The sequence below is a fragment of the Emydura macquarii genome, unplaced genomic scaffold (assembly GCF_026122565.2).
Source record: "Emydura macquarii macquarii isolate MOO-44397 ecotype Brisbane River unplaced genomic scaffold, CSIRO-AGI_Emac_v2 contig_383, whole genome shotgun sequence".
Taxonomy (NCBI): Eukaryota; Metazoa; Chordata; order Testudines; family Chelidae; genus Emydura; species Emydura macquarii.
Window position 1 is genome coordinate 5,489,442 of NW_027130520.1, and position 23,637 is coordinate 5,513,078.

Consider the following 23,637-nt stretch of genomic DNA (forward strand, 5'->3'; position numbering starts at 1 on the left):
CTATATTTAATTACATAGTATGTAATTCTAAGTGTATGTCTGGTACAGTGAGGAGGTAGCCCCCCCCCTTTTTGCCTCTCCCCATAACCCTCAGATGAGGGAGGATGGTGGGGTCTCAATGATTCTGGGACTAGGCTAACTGAATTAGGGGCTGATGGCAGGCCCCTATGTGGTGGAACGGATTATAATATAAAGGATGATTTGCATTGGACAAGTTATTGCTGGATAGTTCCTGTATGTGTTACTTAATAAAGCGTTAGCCTGGTTAAACCACATTCCTGGTGTTTTGCCTTTCTTCCTATGGTGTTCAAGATAATGCCCTTGCTAAACACTGTAGGCACTGTGCTGCTAGTAATTCTTTTAAAAGAAGTGCCCTGACTATTCATAATTACTGAAGGTGTCATGGCACTTTTCACAGGAATAGGGATATTAATAACATTTGATGCAATGTCTTTACAAAATCTTACTTATAAAATAAATTAATACTGGCTTGGCAATTAATCGTCACATGGACTGGAAAGAGGCTGAAGGAACTCAAAGGAAAGGGTTGTGGGCACACAGGAGAGAGTGTCTAGCAAGGTGCTGCAAGTGTTAGTTCTTGTCTTTATATGGAGCTCTTGTACTTTGAATTCGCACCCTACCTTAATACGAATTAATTTTCAAGAGTGGAGAAGACCCTGATGCTGATCTTATTTAAAATGTTAATGATTGGGACGAGGGCATTAACAATATCTTAGTATCTATGAATGTCATTAAATTGGGTTCTGTGAACACCAGTCAAGAGAGCAAAAAGATACCTAGAGGACTGTGACCTCTGTGGGACAGGCACTCAATGTTTATTATTTTCCTTTTAGTGCTTACTACAGTGAAGTCATTGAATGGGACTTGTAGGTGCTAGTGTAATACACATAATATTATGACATTTAAAAAAGTTTTATTTTAAGCTAAACATCAGGAAAAACTTCCTGAAATATTAGGAAGAATGATGTGTCTTTGGATTAGTCTCCTAAGGGAAGTTTAAGAAGCCCTATATATGGAGATATGCATTATTTTTATGCTTTTATTTTGATTTTTTACAATAAAAAGATACTTTCATCAAGTTCTAGGTGGTCTGATATTTTTTAAAAATCACAGCAAATACAACAAATATACCTATTCCAGTAGATGACCCGGCTCCCATATAATCAAATCTGAGACAGTCAACAGGATTACAGTATAAATCACCCTCCCCCAAAAGAAAAAATAACATCCAACCAAGTCAACCCTGTCAAAGAGTCTAGACAAATAAAATGGACATTGATGAATTTTGAATATTGCTAACCAAGATGATGAATGAATTCAGAATTGAGGGGCCGTAATGGCGTACAGTCCCTCTTATCTGTCTGTGCTTTTGTGGACCTTATCACCATAGTTTTTCAGAACCTAGCAACTCCCTCTTATGTAAACCAAGGGATGTTGTACCCAGGTACTTGTTCTAATCACAACAGTAACAGTACTGCACATAGCAGTGGTTCCTCTCAGAAACTAATAGGCAGCCAGTGCATTTCCCAGAGCACCAGTTCCAAATGTTCCCTGCAAGCCAACTTGCTTCCAAAGTGGGCTGCTGCTGCTTCATTCTGGATTGTCTTAAGCTTTCAAATAGATTTAAATTATAGAACCATTTAGAGCACATTGTTTTCGTTAGCTCTATATTATTTTACAGCATAGATAATGGTAGCAAGTTCTGCAATCAAGAATAATGGATTCAACTGCCTGACCTGATGCAGATGGTAAAAAGCTTTCGTCATTGTTGCCATTGCTTATTTGAGTCTAAAATCAGCTTGGGATCTAAGTCCTACTTGGGAAACCTAGTAACAAATGCAGACAAACACTCTCAATCAGAATACCTGTTACAGTCTTTTCTAAATCCTTTGGTTGTTTTCTCCACCAACCTTCCTCATTTATGCAGGCTGAGCCTTTACCTCTTTACCCTCATCCATGGCCAGTCTCAACTAGACAATCATTAAGGTTCCACACCAGCTGGCTCGGATGAGAAAGAGAGAAAGAGATGGATATCTTCATTGTACTGAAAATACCTCAGACTGGGACTCCTTACTATCCCTTCTAATAGTCTGATATATATTTGAATAGAAGAAATGATAAAATGGACCCTTGTGGAACCTCACATGAGAGCACTCTTGGGAGCAAAATACAGACCCTCACAACAAGCTCCTTTGGGGTCTCTGGAGAGAGAAACAGCCATTCATGACCTACTTTGTCAACTTCCGTCCTGGTCTGCAAGTGAGTCAGTAACATCTCTTTATTAAAGGCAACTTGATAGCTCTAATATCAGTATGGGCACCTAAAACATCTACTGGAAGATATTTAAAGCTAGACTGCATAATAGTGCAAGAAAATATGCTCTCATAAACAATCTAACTCTGGCATGGGGATAAATATCTAATTCATGACTTCATAATAGTAATTCCAAAGTAGTAGCCAAATTCCAACCTGGATAATTTTATTTACTTAAAAGTGCCCCCTGCACTGTCAGTTAAACATATTCTTTGTTTCCCCTTCAAGGAAACAGTTGCTATTACTGTGCAAAACAGTTCTGTGAAAAATTGATACCACATACGACCACTCTTGGGACAGAATTTCAGTGTTGGAGGAGTATACAATCTCTAAATCATTTTGGAACCCTTCAAAATTAAAAATGCTATATTTTTTAGAGTTTTGAATAACTTTGCCTCTTTTCTTTTTAGGCTAAATAATGCTGATTTTAGCAATACTTTTCATAAGTGTTGCCATCTCTTTAACCAGATGATTATTCTGTGAATTTTGAAGTGCCTTTAGATACATAACATGGCAATCATATTTCATTCTATTATCTGTTGGTTTCTACTAGTCAGTCTGCTGTTAAAGTTCCCAAGAGCCCAAATTTTATCACAGTTAAGTTTATATCAAACAGATCAAAGCAAATTAATTTTCTGTATCCTCTGTTTTTACTTGTTTAGATTGCTCGTCATTAGAACAATAGTAAAATTTAGTCTGCATTTTTCATGGTTTAGTTCGACTTTAATATTTATTCCCAATAAAGTAGCTTTGCAAAATCTGCTTGCCTGCTTTTACCTTTAATATTAATCTGGGGAACAAGAAATATTTTACTCAGAAGTAGTACTCATCTTGGATGAATAGCCAGTTAGAATTTTGCAAGGGTGTAATGAAGTGCTCTATTAATGTATTTTTCAGATACGTGCATCTAAATTTTGATGCCCATAGGGTTGAACTCTTTAGGAGACTATACCACCACTGTATTTTTTTCTGCAGTGAAATTCTGCAAGTCCTAACCAGTTTAACATAGATTTGTAAGAGATCATGAAATGGTTCTTTGCTCAACTTCCTATGGGTAAGAATGTTTAATTTTAATATACCCCTATGTTTAGAAGCTATTTTGTGGCGCACCAACCTTCCATCCATTAATAGGAATTGGATTAATCATTTTGGGTTTCTGCAAGAATCTTGGAAAGGAAATTAGGTTTATTCGTTTAGAAATAATAACTGTTAGAGTAGCAAGAGGATGAAGAAGAAATTTGTTAGGGGTAGTCAGAGTGGAGGAGGGAGGGAATCAAAACACTAACTTGAAACAACCTATCAATATAAGTGTGCAAGAAGTTTTCTTTAAAGTAGGTAGTTAGACTGCGTCACTATGATTTCGCCATGTAATTTCACAACTGGCACTGATTTTTTTTTTACTGCATTTCTCCCTATTTTAAAAAAATGACGTTATTACTTGGTCTCTTGAGAGCATAGGGCAATATTTGCAGAAATAGCCATGTGGTCCCCAAGAGAAAACATTCTTCTCCCATGAAGTATTCTCATTAGACATCTTGGAAGTCTTGCAAATTAAACAAAGCTTGTGTTGTGAAGCATGTTTTAAAATGGAAAAAAAAATCTTCTAAAATTAATTAAAGCAAAAGAGTTGTCTGTTGTATTTAAATAAAATATTTAATAGACTATTTGGAAAATTATGGTAAAATTCAGAGCATGCTGTCAAATATGACTTGTTTGTGACAAAATGGCAATAGCTGTTTTATTTATAAAATATTTCACGTCAAATTTGATTGACAGAATATTAATCTTAATTTATTAAAACATGTCTCCAAGGATATTTTACTTATTACTTATATAGCACTAGAGGTGCATGTGGTGCTTTTAGAAAACATTAAAATGAAGTCCCTTGGCTGAAGAGCTTGGGGGGTAGGTGGGAGGAGGCCAGATTCTGCAAATATTTATGTATATGAGTAACTTTACGCATGTGAGGATTATATGCATGAGATTTGTAAGATCAGCAGCCAAGTTAGAAAAAGAATAACACAAGTAGATGACATACTCTGGGGTGGTTGAATGAAGGGGAAGATAGGAAATCATAACTTTCAGTATAGTTACTTTCTATTAGAGAAGTATGGATAGTTTATTTTTGTTTAGGAAGGAGATATCTATCTTCTTTATTTACACTAAAGATGATTCTTCTTGTGTCTAGTATTAAAAGCAAACCTAAATTATTGTTAAAGGCCAGCATTATAAGTTATTGCATAGTTATTTCACAAAACATTTTTAGTAAATTATCATTGTGTTTCTCTGTAAAGATCAACACTTAAAATACCCTTTTGTGTCTTTTTACAGTCTAGATAGCTTTTGTTATCATTTATGTTTGCAATCATTCCCATTACTGTTAAAATAAATATGCAGTTTACTAAACTTAATAGCTAATGATATTTTAGAAATATATGTATATTTTTAAAAGTGTTCCTTTAACTTTAAAATATTTGTCATCTGGTGTGATCTAGATTTATTAGACTGCAGTAGTTTTAGTGCATTTTGGCTGTGATGTTTATGATGACATCACTATAATCTATATACAGTATGTGATTTCAGTTGGTTCCAGTGTTAAATATTTTCATAATTATGCTAGTTTTGGCAGTTCACTTGGAACGTTTTCTCTTTAATGAACATGTTTTACTTCTGGGCTTATGAAACAGCCACATGGTTGAAAAATTAATAGCATGCTTTTAAAGTTAACATTGAGCAGAAGTGTATAACTACAGAACTTTTTTTGAATGTAAGTATAATTAAATAGGAGCCTAGTTCCTGTAAGGGCATGGCCACAGTAATTGTCATCTAGTCATTAGTGACATTTATTTTACAAAACATCAGTAGCTGTTATGGAAAAAATGTTTCGTTTAAAAAAAAAAAAAAAAATACATGCTATGCAAAAGCTGTTGGATAATTGTGTAGTTTTAAGTAAACTAGTGCGTATTATCTAGCATTAAATATAGCACTTAAACATTATTGTATCATGTTGAGCTCTTTTTACTCTATAGCTAGATACATAGTGGTACAAGTGTTCACATATCTGGGAGTAAAGTTGTGAGTCTTCTATTAGAATGTTTTTAGTAATAGCCATGTATAGTTATGTTTCCAGTGTAGTGCTTATGTATTATTTTTGTCGCCATCCTGGATCATGTAAATATTATTTTGACTACCTTGTTGGAGCCAACACACTAAACAAACTATTGCATCCTCTTCCCCCCTCAGCGAAGACTAATTTCTCAGTAAGTTGTAAAATTATAAACAAATGCAATATAACAAAAATATAATAAAATGACAGAATCTTAAAATTTTTTATTCAAACCACAAATGAAGGGATTCATTTAAATAAAACAGATTGAAACAAAGGTCTTTGTTCTTAAAAAATCCTTAAGAGGATGAAAAAAGCTTTAAAGCGCTTTTTATAAATGGAGAGGAATGAAATGAGACTGATTTTAGACATAAGCGAGTTCTATACTATGTAGGAGTCATGTTGCAAAAGTGCAATTGCCAGCAGACTTTGCATGTGCTGATGGGATCCTTGTATAACAGGTGGTTTTGCGTGTGCCTGCTGGTCAGTACAAGGCTGAAAAAGTAGTACTTGAATGAATCTAGAGTCAACACAGTTTAATGGCTTAAAAATAGGTAATGATAATTTAAAGGCAATCTGTCTTTTTATTGGTAGTTCAACATCATGGTTGTCATCAGCTATCCCTTGATCTGAGGGTACTGTCTGTCAGGAGGAGAATCATTGATGAGACTTAAGATGGCTGAGGAATCCAATTTGTACTCTACAGATTTTTTCACAAATGTGACAGGTGGTTGCTTGGAGAGAACACAACTGCAGGCCAGGATGCTGTACACTTTCCTTCCTCCTCTGCCGTTTCTCAGCCTCTTGAGCAAGGCAGTTCTCTTCAAAATGGGCTAAGGCTTGATGTATGATGTGATGCCATTTCAGTCTATTGCCGGCCAGCTCTTCCCAATTCATGGGGTCAATGCCTCCCTTCTTAAGATATATTTTCAAATATTCTTATAGCATTTCCTCTGTCCCCTGTGGATCCTCTTACCATGATTAAGTTGAGAAAAGAGGACTTGCTTTGGAAGACGAGTATCAGCCATCCATACATAATGAGCAGCCCAATGAAGTTGATGATTCATAATCTTTGCCTCAACACTGGAGATGTTAGCTGCAGAGAGAAGGCTGGCATTGGTACGATGGTCTCTCCATCTGATATGGAGAATCTTCTTGAGGCAGCTCTGTTGGTGCCACTCCAGATGCTTAAGATGGCTTAAATATGTCACCTGTGCCTCACACCCATAAATAAGAGTGGGGAAGACTGTTTCCTTGTAGACCAGGTTCTTAGTTTCTATCCGCAGATCTCTGTCAATAAAGACACAATGGAACAATTTTCCGAAGGATACACTGGCCCAACGGATCCTGTGTTCAATCTCCACATCAAGATTGGCTGTCTGGGAGAGGTAGCTGCCAAGGTAAGGGAAATGCTCAGTGTTTTCCAGGGGATCACCACCGATGACAATTTGTGGGAGGAGGAAGGCAAGTTGTGCAAGACAGAATGGTGGAGCACCTTAGTCTTCCCTATGTTGAGGGAGAATCGTAGGCTATGATAGGCGTCTGAGAAAAAGATCTAGGTTGGATTGCAATTCAGTCTTTGTGTGCACGAGGATAGCACAGTTGTTAGCATACTGAAAGTAAGTAATAACAGTCTTGATAAGCTTAGTTTTAGAATGAAAACACTGCAGATTGAAGAGCTGGCTGTCCATGTGATACTCAGTCACAATTCCAGAAGAAAGGTGATCACGAATAAGAAACAATATTACTACAAGATCGATGGAGAAAGGGTTGGGGCAGTAACACAGCTCCACGTAATGCCAGTACAGATGGAGAATGGGTCCGTCTCCAAACCATTACAAAGGATGATAGCGGTCATTCCATCATGAAGTAGCCTGAGAATACAAATTAACTTCAGTGGACAACAAAACCTAGACAGCACTTTCCATAATGTTTCACAATTGATGGTAATCAACATAACTATCGCAGGGCAAACATAATATGATCGTAGTGGTTCATATCAATAAGGAGTCCTTCCAAAACATTGTGTCCAAGAAGGAAGTGACAGAGTGGCTCTACCACAACGCAGGAAAGAGGAAATCATGCTTATTGAGCTGTGTAGTCACCACTATATCTGTTGTTTTTGCAAGGTCAAAAGATAAATAAAAGTGCAGTGACTCATCTGAAAAATGCTTACATGTGGAATCTGAAACATAGTTTTCTAAAGAAAGGGCATGATCAAAATGATGCCAAAATTCTAAGCTTGAAATCTGTGAACAAATTTTCCTCAATAAATTGGGACATGAAAATTGAGCAAGCTTCCTGTTAATGAAGATCTCTAACAGCAAAACTCCTGTTTTCCAGTATTGAGGATGAGAGAGGGCAAGTGTATCCAGGTGTCATTAGTGCTCAGCTATCCTTCCAAATCAGAAACTGAATTTGCAAGATCAATGGACAAGAGAACAATGATGATGATGATTACTGATGATACTCTACCATATGTTTAGAAGTGCTGAACAACAGGTGTTAAAACAAAATATTGGTGAGATGCTCTATTATCCATAATCACCAACTGATTCCTATCTTCTAATTTTGTCCAGAATCGCTGGAATATAGTCCCAGACAGAACCAGCAACATTCCTTAGTTGTTTATACAATTGATCAATTATATAAAAAGAAAAGAGGTCCAGTATCACCCAAGTGACTAGCCAATTCTAACTTAAGATCAATGGAAGATCACTGGTAATTTCTGCATGCACGATTTCAACTCCAAAGAAGTCTGGAGAATTTACAACGGTTATTTCCTGGAAACAAGTGTCTCTTTTGCATTCCCCTTTGCAAAAACCCGTGGAGGATTGAGAAAGACAGTCTTTGACATCCAACTTGTTCCATCGTGGCTGCAATGAGCCTTGTACAAAAACCAGGATCGATCTGCCATCAGCGTTCTCTGCTTTCTCATTTTCTCAAAGCTATTAAGAGAAGTGCTGCATCTGGACCTGCCAAAACATATATGCAGTCTCACCCTGAAAAGCAGATGGAAGTAGATCTTCAAATTGTGCACACTCCTACTTTCCAGAAGTATTTGGGAAACTTTTTTCTTCACTGTTATGATGCTAGGAGAGTAGACACTGCAGTGATCTCTAATTCTTCAGCAGAAAATTTGAGATAATGAAGAAATCAGGACCTTACTCTTACAGGCTTCTTATAGATCAAGTTTCTGTCCTTTTATAGATCATGAGGAAGGTGCAAAGTAGTAGCATCTTCATATGTTGTATTAATAAGATTTGAGAAAGTTTGTTTTATTGTACTCTCCTACCTTCCCAGATTTAGGATATCTCTTTTGTGTTTGCAGTGCAGAAGCCCACTGATGCCAGCTAGAAAATGATTCCCTATGCTGTTGTGATACAGAGGTCGGTGGGTGCCAGCTGGCAAAGGGTTCACTACTCTGTGTCAGCACTCCTACCAGGCCTGACAAACTCACTACATCCAACACATTGCTTTTGTCATACTTATCCAAAATGTGTCTTATAAGTTATCAAATGAAAGCTGATGACACACTGGTCATTAATGTCATTGTGAAATGTATGTATTGACAATTTCAGTATATATACACACAATTTCTTATATATTATGTTTTAAAGTCTGTAACAAGGCAGAGTGGACAAACAAGTCTGCATATATGTGTCTGATGCAAATTAAGGATTGTAAGGCAACACAGTGGAAACCCTATTTACATGTGGAGTCAACAGAAAAATGGTTGATGGGGTGGGGAGAAATGTGAAACCAGCAGTGGGCAGCACACTGGAGAACAAGCCACAGGGGAGAAGAGTCTTGTCTGGGATAATACCACTTCAAAAGGGATATTTCAAAGATGTATTGAACTATAAGAGGAAGAAACAAGGGCCCCTTTCTTATCCTTCACGGAGGAAGCAAAAAGGACAGCACTTCTTGCATTCCTGAAAGTTGGATCCAGGCCATGAGAGCTAGTGATGTTGGGAGCTTGCTTTAAGTGAGAAATTGCTTAAGACAAGGATTTTAGCCTGTTAAAAGTTAAGTTTAGACTCTAAGAGAAGCATGTTATACCTTTTGTTTTACATATAACCTGTTTATTATCCTTGCTCATTAGCTCTTATCTTAATCTTTGTAAATAAATTTGTTTTCACTATAAGTAGATTCTGGTACTGTGTTGTTATAAAGGACCTAATCCTGAGTTGTGCAAGTCAAGTTGTGTGTACACTGTCTCTTCAGAGACAGCTTACCTGGTTATTTCTCTGAGTGTCCAGTGATGGGCTGGATACTACAGAGAGTCACACTGGCAGAGGGGTTCGGGGATTGGTTTGTGTTTGTCTCTAGTCTACACAAGAGAGGGGTGAGGTCTGTGGAGGCCTGGAAGACGGTACTTATCGGTGGCTGGAGGCTGTTTGTTTCAGGGAGCTGAGACACAGCAGGCATCAGGCAGAACTGCTTCATGCTAAGAGTGGGCGGTGGTGAGGTACTTCACAGCCCTGGATATCCCTGGCAAATGTCACAGTGGTGTCTTAAGTGTTATTTTTAAAATAAGCTTTCTCTTCTGCCCTCCTAGCATTTGGGATCCATTTTTTTCTGTAAAAGACCTATTCTTACCTGTCCTCCATATTTAGGTGGGTCAATTAGTTATTGATTTTTATGTTCTGTCTTATATTTAGTTTTCTTCCAGACCAAGGTGGTGGTATGTATGATCTCTGCCTTTCTTTCTAATATGTTCTTTAATTTATGTCAATCAGTGAAATCTTCCCTTCCCCCGCCAGTTTTTCTCCCTCTTCCAAATATGAAATGGTGGAAAGGTTGTGGCATTCCCTTGAATGTTTTTACATCTCTTTAAGTTCTATTTAGATACAGACTTTTTCATAAGTCAGACATGCTTAAATGTTGTTTGAGGAAACATAGAAAAGCCAAGAAATATGAAATTAAGGTAATCCTTACAAGAATACTAAACAAGAAGTGTTAGAAAATCAGGAAATACAGACTGATGACACTTTTCACACACCATAACCACTCAACTTTAACTGTGTTGTCGCAGGAATGTCACACTATCTTACCTCTCCATAAAAAATGGCCACTATATTGCCCACCATAGTTCCATATCAGGATTTCTTTTCATACCCTTCAGCAACCCTTGTGATCTGGGGAGCAGCATGATCCAGGACATACTTGCTGCTGATAGGCTGAAATCACATCAGATAGAAAGATTTAAGAATTGATAAGGTACCATGATCTCCCCAGGGGAACTCAGGACAGGGATCACAAAGCAGCAGAATTACGTTTTTTTTTCCATGTAATATTAATATTATTGTGAGAGGGCACTAACTGTAATTTCTGGTTTTCTAACGTGAGCTTAGGTAATTAAAATCACATTCTGGAAGGGCACAGGAAACATGGCACAATAGTTGAGCCTTTGCAATCCTAATTCCACACTGTTTTTTGTGTGTGAATTTTCCATGTTGCCAGTATTTATTATTTGAGATATATTTTTAACCCAATTATTTTATGAGTGAGCCATGTTTTCTGTTGCCAAACTGCTGAAGGTAAACCAGTCATATAAAAGCTTAAAAGATGAGCAGTTACTCCAGGTTTGTTTATCTACTTTAGGGCAGTGTTTGCTGTTTTAAGGGTCTGAGAGAATGTCTTGCTTCATGAGGCAGCTTTAATTAACTGTGATAGAAAGGACATGACTCTGACATGTTGGAACTGTTGGAGATTGTTTCATGAGCAAACACTTAGGCTAATCCGATAAAGGTGGATAGTGTTTCTCACATTTATTTTTATAGTCTATAGGTTTTTTTCTTTGATTTTTTCAGGAATGTTTTGGCTGAATTGCAGCTAATTACGGTCATCACTATATGTGTGACAGTTGCTAAAAGAAAACCAATAAATTAAAAATTGGATTGAAACTCAGCTTTTATTTGCATTTCAAATAATTTATTTTACTTTCTAGTTAATTCCTAATTACTGTATAATTTATGGCTAAACACAAACTATAGTGCTCAAAGAACAATACTGGCAAAAATATTATGTTTATCAAATCTAGTAATCATAAATCCCTTACATTCAGCTGCTCTTTCAGTTTTTTTTCTTCTTTGAATAATTCAGATGAATATTTGTTTCATTTACAGGAGGACCATGAAAGCAGTGGTTCTAGTTCAACGAACCGCAGTACCACAGAGAGTGCAAAATGTGTGAAACCACGACGAATCCAGCAAACTGCTCCTTCTGACCCTGATTTACCACCAGGTAATGTACAACATAGCTTTCATGAACTGGATTGTATTTGTGTTTATGTATATGCTTTTTATAGATTTTATAAATAAAACTGGTTAAATGTTTATTAACTTGGGTCCAAATTTTCAAATCTGTATACTTAAAGCTAGGTGCATTAAACATATTTAGGCACATAACAGTGGCCTTATGTTTCAGAAGTGCTGACCATCCACAAATCATGCACAAAGATCTACCAGGATTCCAAAGCACAACTAAATTAAAATAAAACTTGAAGTTAAAAAAGAAAAGACAAATCTTGTCCTGCTAATTCCTCATAGGTCTTTGCACAAAAACTAGCTCTCTCTTCACAAAGACTAGTTATTTTTATCTGATGGCCCTGTGATCTCAGGTTCATGTAGGCATTACTCTAGCTTTAAGAATATTAAATATGAGGTTGCTTCATCCTTGAGTTGTCTGTCCATTGGTAGAAACACTGATCAATTGTTTTCTGATGAAGATTTTGACTCTATTGAGCCCGAGGACATTGGCTTGCTCTTTATATATATGTCTGCCTAGTTGAACTGAGGATAGTGGCTTTGTCTGTGATGTTTCTCTCTCTATGTTTAGATGGAAGGCAGTTACTTTTATATGAAGTGTACATCTGTGTGTTCAGAATGATAAAGATTGAGAAGCTTATCTTAACATCTTATTTTCTTTGTCTTCTTACCAGGTTTTCAGTGTGTGCTAATGTGAATTTGAGAAATCATCCTCTTTTGTGCACATAGCATTGGATGTTTTCCTTGTGGTGTTTCTCTTGCTGGCAAACTTCTTGATCTAGGGCACACCAGGTTTTGTTTTTTGTTTTTGGACATTATCATTCTGGGCCTTCGGAGTTGATAAGGCATTTCTCTACCTCTTCATAGCAGCAGAAGGCTCAAGTTAGTAGTTGTCTCATTAATCTGACCTCAGGAGAGGACATTAGTTTATGTGCAGAGCAGTTTGTGTTAGGGAATATCATGATAGCATGAGGATAATCCTGCCTCAATGTATAGAAATGGACTATTGGACTCTTGAGGTGCCCTACATTTCTATGATTCTATTATATGTGGTTTTGGCTCACTTTGGTACATGGGCACCTGTGTCAGAGCCAAGGGTTTAAAGACTGCGTTGATTTGTTTGCCTTCATATTTTGGTGTTGAAGGCAGTCTGGAACTTTAGTGACTTGTAAATACAGGAGTTTTGGCACACATTATTTCCTACCTGCGCAGCGCTTCAGCTCATTGATTCCACTAGATGAGCTGGTCAAGCATTCATCATCAGTTAGCTGATACCACTCGTTTGTCCATCTTGGCTCATTGTGTCCTATCTCTGCATCATGAGGTTCAGAGACCTAGATATCCTGACCCAACCCACGAAAGACTTGTGAGGGAGATTGTCAGTGCCTCAGTGATGGTTTTGGCACATTGAAATATTGGTTTCTCTGAGAATCTTCGTAACATAGGTGTTCTGGAGGCATCCTTTTTGGAACACAGGCATCTCATGGAGTGTAGGGCAATCCAAAAGGAACACTTCTCCAACGACAAATGCATCATGGAGTGTGCTTTTCCAGGCATGGCCTTTAATTGCCTAAGCTGAGCACCTTGTTGGGCATATCAGTATCTTGTCAAAGCATCAAAACCTGGTGGCTATCACTTCTCATGTTTTTCTCTTAGTGCTTCAGTGGTTACTTCGTGACCTTGATGCTCTTGTGGATCTGTAAGTACATTGTCACCTCTGGTCTGCAGGCACATACTATGCATTCATTGGTAAAAGAAGGAACAGACACTCAATGCATCAGCTCAACAACTTGGACTCTTACCAGGGAGCATCAGTAAGAGATGGTGTCTTTGGCTGGATCATGACAGACTTTCAGTGTAACTAAATTGTCCAAGTTCTGTTTTGTTTCTTTGATGCATTTAGCATCAGGAACCTGCCATGTCACTGAAAGGTTCTATATGATACACAACATAGGAATCCCAATACTCTGACTCGTTCTCTGATTTGGAAGCCATGTCCTAGGTAGCCTTTAATCCACATACCTCACTCTTATTAAAGCAGCAGATCTCCCACTGCAAACAGACTGCATTTGGTGTTTAGCAAGCATTACACCAGAGTGCTGGAATCACTCAATTCAATATCAGGTGCCCAGAGGCTCAGGTATTTTCTCAGAGACAGGTGTAGTGTAATGAAAGAAAGTGCTGCTCAGTAGAAATCAGCACAAAATCTTCCAGTGTGGGACAAAATTCAGGGCTGTTAGTCTGCAAGGAGACATTACCAGTCCAGTAGAAATAGTTTTCAAGGGTCAACAGATGACTGCCCAGATTATACTGTAAGTGGCGGTAGTGCCAACTGAGAGGGGGCACAGCAGGTTTGTAGAGTTTTACAGGGATGCCCTAAGTCATATATATGCATAATAGTTCACTGAAGGGTGGCATGTGAGGACTCTACTGAGAGCCAGTAGGCCACTGGTCGTCATAGGCATTGCAAAATATGTGTATGGATAATATTAAGGATTATATGTTTATACTGAAAATTATATTCAGAGTTGACATGGGTCATACATGTTTTTTCAGGCAGAAGGTAACATGCTTATCTCTCTGTCTGGTCATGTGTATATTGTATGCCTCACAACGTAGGCCTATTTGCATATTGAGCCATAGGCAGAAGAAAATATTGTGAAATCTATAAGAGAAGAAATTCACAGGGTGAAACAAACATCAGGCAGTGCCGTTAAAGACTAAAGACAAAGGATTGTTAGGTCATTAGGTCTTAAGTACCGGACTCCACCTCCCCCATTGTTCTCAATGCACCTGGATATCTATAAGATGCCTCTGTGTTACCTATTTTCTGTATTACTGCATCTAAAGAAAGCTGAAGTCTCTCGAAAGCTTATGTCTGCAAATATTAAATTTGTTAGTCTTTAAAGTGCCACAGAACTCTTGTTGTTAGTTTATCAGTAGGACATAAGTCCCTGTCGTCAGTGGACTTATCGTTCCTGGGGCCAAGTATGCCCCGGTTTCTGGGTTTCAAACCCTTTGCCTCCTGTGGAAAGCACATGCCCATCAGTGACCCATATGTCAACTACTTGAAGAGCATGGGATTGTTGCATCGCAGAGATAATTGCCAGATTTGCCGGGGCTTCACACCTCACACTAGAAAGGAGCGGGATATAAGGCTAAAGGCTATCCTTATGGAAGGCACCTTCCAATCTGCCTCAGAGCCCAGATGCTCTGATTCCACACTGAGCACGTTGGTCTCGGTGCAGGGTGTGCCACTGGTACCTAGTTCTTCCTGGCACCGTTCTCCATCTCCGGTGCTGAGGAAGAAGCATAAAAAGCAGCACACTGACAAAGAGCGCTCATCAGCAGAAAAAAAGGATAAGCGAGCAGAGGGAGTGCAACCCGAGCCAGGCCACTCCACTACCCCGGAACCTATGTTGGTGCCATCGAATCCTCCATGTTGGAGTGTCGAGTCTGGTGCAGGACCCCCTGCCAACTCTGGGCATGACCAGCAGCCTGGTGGTCCCGTCAAAGTCAGAAGCTTTACAGGCAGTCAGAGACCTGCTGTCCCTGCAGGTTCCACCAACTCCATCGGGATACTGGACACCGATGGTTCCTTCCGACAAAGGAGGCCCCAAACACCTTGCTGGCACTGGGTTCTTGGACACCTTCCAGAGGCAAGCCCCAGATGACTCTGGTGTCCCAATCCCCGGCACACTACTGGTCCCCAAAACGGCACCAATCACCAACACAGCGCCGGTTTCCAATGTGATACCGATCTCTAGTATGGCATTGGTCCTCAGAGCTCTGGTGCCCGACAGAGGCAGAAGCTGGCATTGCTCCACCATGGTCGCAGGGAGAGGAATCCTCTTCGGGATCCATGGGAGAAGAGGTGCAAGTGAGAGGACATCATAGGCACCCAGCTTACCCCTCCTTGGGCTTTGGCACTGGCCATCCAGCAGCTGGCTGGCCAATGCATTGGCCCTATTGGCATCCCTGAGTGTTCCCTCCAGTGCAGGCTGCTCCCTTGTACTATTCATACTATGGAGAATCTGAAAAACGGCACCACGTCTTCTCATTCAGCACCGGACCGCAATTCCAGTACTGATGGGCAGGAATTGCTGCCAGGGAATGTTGTCGAGGAGGGAGCCCCTCTCCTAGTACAACCCTCCGCTTTGTCCTCACCAGATGGGGCAGTGGTGGGACCAAGTTAAACCACTGTCCCAGCACGACATTAAAGCCCACAGGACTTACTAAAGCTGGTGGCATCAAACCTGGGCTTAGAGATGGAGGAACTCAGCGAGATTTCTCACAGCCTCATAGATATCCTGGCTGCAGCTGCCCCAGTCAAGGTTGCCTTGTGTTTCGACAAGGCAGTGATAGGCCCAGTCAGAATCGTCTGGCAGATGCCTTTCTCTCTGGCCCCTATGTCAAAAAAGATAGAGGAAAAACTACTATGTCCCAGCAAAACAGTTTGAATACCTGTTCTCTCACCCTTCCTCTGGTTCCCTGGTGGTGGCCGCAGCAAATGAGAGGGACTGACTGGGACGGCTGAGTATTACCCCTAAGCAAAAAGACGTCAAGAAGTTGGACCTTTTTGGTAGAAAGATTTATTCAATGGTTAGCCTCCAGCTTCGTATCACCAATCAGCAGGTGCTCCTCGGCAAATATGATTTTAATCTGTGGGACTCTGTAAATTCAAGGATTCACTGCCCCAATAGTTGAGGCAGGAGTCCTTGGCCCTCTTGGAGGATGACAAAAGTGTGGCCAGGACGTCCCTGCAGGTGGTTTTGGATGCAGCTAACTTGGCAACCTGGACGGTGGCCTCTGCAGTCACGATGAGGCGAAGCTCCTAGATGCAGTCCTCTGGCCTTCCCCAAGAAGTCCAGTAGTCTATCCAGGACCTCTGGTTTGAGGGATCCGTGCTCTTTTCAGAGCAGATGGTTACCAGGCTACATGAACTAAAAGAGTCAAGGGCCACCCTTTGCTCCCTGGGCATGTATGCTCTGCCGGCTTCCAGCTTCAGGCCTCAGCAACCCCCATGATTTTCAGGGCTTCCTAGACATGAGCCCTATAAAAGAAAGAGCAAGGGTTAGAAATGGCGCCACCCATTCCTGTCTTCCTTTGACCCCCTCCTCGTCTGTCGGGTACTCAGGGGTATTTGGGCAGGTCTAACCCGACCTTTTTAAGGTGTGTCCAGGGGCGCTGTATCAGTCACCACTGTACCACCCAGTGCTTCTGTTTCATCCTGCCTTTTATTTTGGGACTGTCTGTTGCCTTTTTGCCCTGCATGGGCACCTATAACATCAGACTGTTGGGTCCTTAACATGGTGACAGTCGAGTACACCCTGCAGTTTTTGTCCACCCCTCTCTCCGATCCCCCTTCTCCTGTCTGTTTTCAGGGACCCTTCTCTTGAGCAACTATTTGTCCAGGAGGTTCAGACCCTCTTATGCATGGGAGCTGTGAAGTTCCTCAAAACCTGAGCTAGAAGGGGTTTTAGTCCCGATACTTTCTCGGATTCCAAAGGCCAAAGGGGTACTCCGGACCATTCTGGACCTACATCACCTTAACAAATATCTCAAGAAGCTGAGATTTCATGTGGTCTCTCTGGCCTGTATTATCCCCTCCCTAGACCCAGGAGATTGGTATGCTTCCCTCAATTTAAAGGATGTATATTTTTATGTCTTCCCTGGCCACAGAAGGTTCCTCAGGTTCGTGATGGACCGTTGCCACTTTCAATTCACTGCCCTTCCCTTTGGCCTGTCAGCAGCCCCGAGGGTCTTCACAAAATGTATGATGGTTGTGGCAGCTTTCCTCAGACATTGAGGTGTGCAGGTGTAGCCCTACCTTGACGGTCAAGGGTTGGTCGCTGGCACAGGTGCAACACAACATCAGCATGGATCGCGCCACCTTCCAAGAACTGGGCCTGCTGATAACTGAGCAAAAGTCAGTTCTGGTCCCTGTTCAGAGAATAGAATTCATTGGGGTAGTGCTTGACTAGATCCATGTCAGAGCCTTCCTCCTGGAGGCACGTTTCTGGATCATGTTGGATCTTATTTCCAAGTTACAGCTTACCCCATAATGACAGCGCAGACCTGCCTCAAGCTGTTGGGCCACATGGTGGCATGTACTTACCTGGTACAACGTGCAAGAATACACCTCAGACCCTCCAAAAATGGCTGTCGTCAGTTTACACTCCAAGCAAACATCAGTTGGACTCTGTTCTTACAGTCCTGCCTTTGGTTATCCGTCCTGGCGGAATGACCCCAGTGCAGTATTGAAAGGGTGCCCTTTGTGCCCCCTTCTACCATCGGTGACATTAATCATGGATGTATCGGACTTAGGATGGGGAGCCCACCTTGGCAGCCTCAAGACTCAAGACCTCTGGTCCCAAGAGGATCTTGTGATGCACATAAATGTCAGAGAACTCAGGCTGGTATGTTTGGCTTGCCAGGTGTTCCTCCCCAGAATCTCGGGTACAGTGGTACAGGTCCTGACAGACAATAGCACTTCCTTGTTTTACATAAACAAGCAGGGGGGCGTCTAGTCCTCGGCCCTGTGTCAGGAAGTCCTGCATCTCTCTGGGACTTCTGTGTGCAGCACGACATTAATGTTGAAGCAGCATACTTTCCGGGGGTCAGAAATGTGCTCACGGATCACCTCAACAGGACATTCTCTTCTCACCAAGAGTGGTCCCTCCACCCGGAGGTCATGAGGGTCATCTTCCAGAGACGGGGATTTCCCCAGGTAGACCTATTTGCCACCAAGCAGAACAGAAAATGCCAGCAGTTCTGCTCACTGAGTGGGCACAGGCTGGCTCTGTTTTGGATGCCTTCCTGCTCTAGCGGGCAGACCGTCTTCTGTCTGTCTTTCCTCCGGTCCTTCTGGTTCAGAATGCTCCTGAAAATCAGACCAAACAAGGTGAAGGTCATCCTTATAGCACTGGCATGGCCATGCCAGCATTGGTTTGGCATGCTGATGGACCTTTTGGTGGCAGAGTCCCTTACGCTTCTGCTGTGATTGGATATGATTTCGCAGGATCATGGTAGGCTACTGCACCCAAACCTCGCTTCCATGCACCTGACAGCATGGTTACTGCATGGCTGAACCCTGCAGAGCACGCCTGTTTGGAACAAGTTAGATGGGTCTTGTTAGGTAGTAGAAAGTTTTCTCTCAGAGCAACTTACCTGGTGAAATGGAAATGTTTCACTTACTGAGCCTCTGGACGGAATCTCGCTCCATCTTATTCTTCATTGGTCCCTATTAAACTATCTGCTCCATCTGAAGCGCCAGGGCTTGGCGCTCTCATCTATAAAGGTCCACTTGGCAGCCATCTCAGTCTTTCACCCGCCGGTGGGTGGCAGGTCAGTGATCTCTCATGAAATGATGGTTAGGTTCCTTAAAGGGCTAGAGATACTCTATCCTCAAGTTCGTGTGCCTACTCTGCCATGGGACTTGAATCTGGTTCCATCCAGGCTTACAGGGCCCCTCTACGAGCTGTTGGCCTCGTGCTCCCTGTTTCTTCTGTCTTGGAAGGTCGCCTTCCTGGTCGCAACTACATCAACCAGAAGGGTTTCCAACATGGTTTTCTTCAAAGACAAGGTCCAATTGTATCCGCATCCAATCTTCCTGCCAAAAATTGTCACAGTTTCATATCAGTTAGGACATCTTTCTTCCGGTTTTCGTCCCAAAACCTCACAAGTCTGCTGAAGAGTGGAGGCTCCATACCTCAGATGTTAGGAGAGCCCTTGCCTTTTACATTAAGAGGACTAAGCCTTTCTGCAAGTCCATGCAGCTCTTTGTAGCGATGACAGAGATTATGAATGGACTACCAATATCATCTCGGAGAATAACGTCATGGCTAACTGCCTGTCTCAAAGCTTGCTATGAGCAGGCGAATGTCACACCTCCAGCCATAGTGACAGCCCATGCCACCAGAGCCCAAGCATCCTCGGCAGCTTTCCTTGCTCAGGTACCAATCCAGGACATCTGCAGAGCCGCAACATGGTCATCAGTGCATACCTTGTGTCCAACTAGGCTATCACTCAACAAGCCAGAGACAACACCAGTTTTAGGAGGGTAGTGTTGCAACAAGCACGTCTATGAACTCCAAGCCCACATCTGGGGGTACTGCTTGTGAGTTACCTAACATGGAATGGACATGAGCAAGCACTCGAAGAAGAAAAAACAGTTACCAGCTTTTTGTAACTGTTGTTCTTCCAGATGTGTTGCTCATGTCCATTCCATGACCCGCCTTCTTACCCCTCTGTTGGAGTCACCGGTAAGAAAGAACTGAGAGGGCCATGGTGCCCCTTATACTGGCGCATATGAGAGTGTCCCCCCAAGGGCACTAGAGCCAGTCCTACAGATACCAGTAGGGGAAAAAATCTCTGGCAACTGTGCATGTGGCGTGCACAGACCTAACATGGAATGGACATAAGCTACACATCTCATAGAACAATAGTTATGAAAGGTTAGTAACCATTTTTCTACTTGCTATTACTTGAATCTTTGTGTTTTGTTAAATAAACTTTTATACCTGATTTCACTATAAACATATCTAAGTGTTGTGTGTTAAGTTGAATGGTGATCTGAGGTTAAACTGATAAGATGGGGAGTACTATTTCTTTGGAAACAGTGAATCTGTGAGTACTGTGAGTGGAACAAGGGCTGAACATTTCAGAGAAATGCTTGGAGGGTTCAAGAGTTGGAGTGTGCCTATCGCTCACATGTAAAGAAAGAATGGGGCCAGCAGGGCATAGAAGGGAGTGTTTGTATTGCTTATGGCTGGTGGAGTTTAGAAGCTGATCATATATAAGGCTTCCTCATACTAATGGCATGTGTTAGCGAGGTGTCTCATGATCCTGGGTAGCCCTGGGAAGTATCTCACTCATCCAGCCTGATCCTATTTAGTTTGGAAGATCCAGTTTCTCCTTCTCTTTATATTTGAGCAATGTAATTATTGACGAAAGATTAACGACTTCAGATTTTTTTTAAACTTTGATAATTGTTTTGCACCAAAACTGTGTGGGAGATGATTGATATAACTTGCTTCCAATTTTTTGTTCTCATAATCAGCGTTTTCTACAGCCAGAAACCTTACTACTTTGTGGTTATGCAAACGATGGTGAATCACTGAGAGAACATCATGGATGTCAAAACTGCCTGGCTTTGAAAGGCTTATGAAGTCAGGATATTAAACAATTTCCATTTGGACAGGTGGAGGACAGGTTCCACAAAGCTGGAACACTTGTTGTTTCTGTGTCAATGATATCTGGGGACTCTGTCTACCCTTTGATGCCAGTGTAGTGAAGCCATACCCAGATTTTGAGGGTTCTGAAAAATAATGGTTGAACTATTCAATCATGCCAGAACGTTGCCTTCTGGAGACTGAAGGGGAATTAGCCATTCCTTCTGAAATAAAATTGTACAAACCTGTAGTACATCCCTGCAGTAATTGCTGCTAGCTGTGTGGTCCGTAACATCTGCGAACAGAAGGGATCATTATGACTAAGATATTAGGAAAGCAGTTATCAGTATTTTAGAAAAGAATTGCATTCCATTTACATTTCAGAAATTAAATTTATAAGCTTACTGCTCTCTGAATTTTCTCATGTTTCATGCTTCTTACACATTTTGCCACAGTTCACTATATGCAGTTGTGAATATTTTCCCCTATATTTAGGAATTTTATACATTTTGATGTACTTTAGTCTATCATATCTTAACAATTAGAACCCTTTTCATTATACATTGAAATATGGGTAAAATCCTGAGCCTACTGAAGTCAGTGGGACTTTTGACATTGATTTTTACTGGGTAATGATTTCACTTTTTGTACTGAACCTGATTCTGTTTGTCTGTTGCAAATCAGTAGTAACTCCATTTAATTTACTAAAGTTATACCAGAAGGAAACAATATAAGTTTAATCAGAATCAGACCACTTTCATTTTTACCATATAATATAGTCTAATTGATATTTGTGTTGTGCACATTACAACTTTTAAAAAAACCTAAATACTTTGATTCCCATTTCCTATTTGCAGTCAGGCCACTTTACACCACTCTAATCATGTAAAGGGGCATTAATGTAGATGTAAGTATAACTTACTCCCACTTTTTTCCTTTACACCTCCAGAGCAGTTTAAAGTGGACTTAGTGTAAATAAGCATCAAGCCCGTTATAATTTACAAAGCCTTCTAAAAATATTTTTAATCTATATTTTAGTGTTCATCAAGGGTAAACTAATACATTTCACCCTTTCTCATCTTCTGAATTTCAATTACAAGTTTGGTTTTTTCAGCAGATTTTATACTTCTGCATGTTCATTTCAGCAGTTAGTTGGTTGACAGTAGGGCAGAAGGGCAGATTCAGTTAGTGAAAAGGTCATGTCAGGTTAGAGAACTGTAAGTGTTACATCTTAATATTGACAACTTTCACTTGGCCTCCTGCATTCCATCTTGTTTCCTTACACAAGTCTCCAGCAAAACACTTCTCATGACTTAATATCATATTTATCATGTTTTAATACAATCATGATAGTGGCAAGATCATAGCATAATAGAAATGGCTAAAAATAAATAATTCTGTGGGTATTAAATTTGTTCAACAGCTACATAATCCAAAAATATTTTTCATATAATGAAATATTTATTGCACCTTTCATATTAAATCTTTAAAAAACACTCAAACACTGAATACTGTTGATTCTGGATACGTTCTAGGGAAATCTTAAAACCACAGTTGGTTATATGTGAAATAACTGGTTTGAAACATGCAGTTGAAGACTTCAGTTTCAGCCATTTTTGATTTATGCAGGTGTAGATCTTCCAACAGGACCATTTTCAAGGGAAGTATGTGAATTGTAGTTTATATAACTTGAAAATGGCTAATAAATTTTGCTCAAATGTGGACCAACCTCACCCCCCACATTTTAGGATAAAATGAAGAAGAAAAAAAAAAAAAAAAGAAAATTGCAGCCCAAATTTTGTATGAGGAAGTTCTGAGCAATTGGAAAAAGGAGAGTTGGAATAGAAGTTGATTGTCAGCTTTAATGCTAGTTACCTTAGCTGACTGAATTTTTTTTTTAATTGCATACAAATCTATTAACATGGAGGGATGGTTCCTGATGTCCTTTCTTAAAAGACAAATATTAAAACTGCAGGAAATCCTGAATCGTGGGTCTTTCACAAACTTCAGAAATCACATCCCCTTTTTATACATATTTCAATCAATACCTTCATATGCAAGTACAAATAAGAAATCAAAATTTACATATTTGCTTCAGCTCTGACCACAGTAAATATGAATTCAATTTTCAGTACATATAATTAGGCATATTTATATGCTTAGAACTTTTGTAGGCCATTTTTGAATTCTCAGTTTTTAACAATTATAGCCTTACAACATTTCTCATGTTTGTGTTTATGTAAAATAGTATTACACCAAAGTGATTCGTATATCAGAAAACATTTTCTCAATGTATTTTACAACATAAAATTACTGAAACAGGAAGAAAAATTACAGAATTCTGCATAAAAATATTTTTAAAATAATCCTGATTTGTATTTGTTTCATAATCTTTAAAAATCACTTTATTTCAGATATTATTTCTAACTGCACATCTCCACATGCTCTGATCCAAAATGCTGCATTAATCTGGAGTAAACAGCACACGTTAAAATAACATTCTTGTACTCTTATATAAAAACTCCTAATCATACTTTAAAGTATAATATGAGAAATGTGTATGTGGTCAGGGTTCAGGTATATTCAGGGTTCATGTGTATATGATCAGGGTTCAGATATCTTCAGCTCATGCATAACTATGGAGCTACGACCAGCACCGACATAATTTATACTTAAATGTCACCATACTACCTGCAATATTGTGTCTGAAAGAGGAAATAATTCTACACTTTGTGAAAGAACCACAACTTTG

General features: G+C 40.1%; 1 protein-coding gene across 12 annotated transcripts in view; it reads left to right on the top strand.

The window, feature by feature from the left end:
* The window catches only part of VPS13B (vacuolar protein sorting 13 homolog B), an 819,784-nt gene that overhangs the window by 54,295 nt on the left and 741,852 nt on the right, over window positions 1-23,637 (top strand). For all 12 annotated transcript variants that reach the window (XM_067537148.1, XM_067537121.1, XM_067537138.1 and 9 more), the window contains one exon: window positions 11,572-11,689. In XM_067537148.1, coding sequence (XP_067393249.1) covers window positions 11,572-11,689 — 118 coding nt within the window. The remainder of the gene's footprint in view (window positions 1-11,571; window positions 11,690-23,637) is intronic.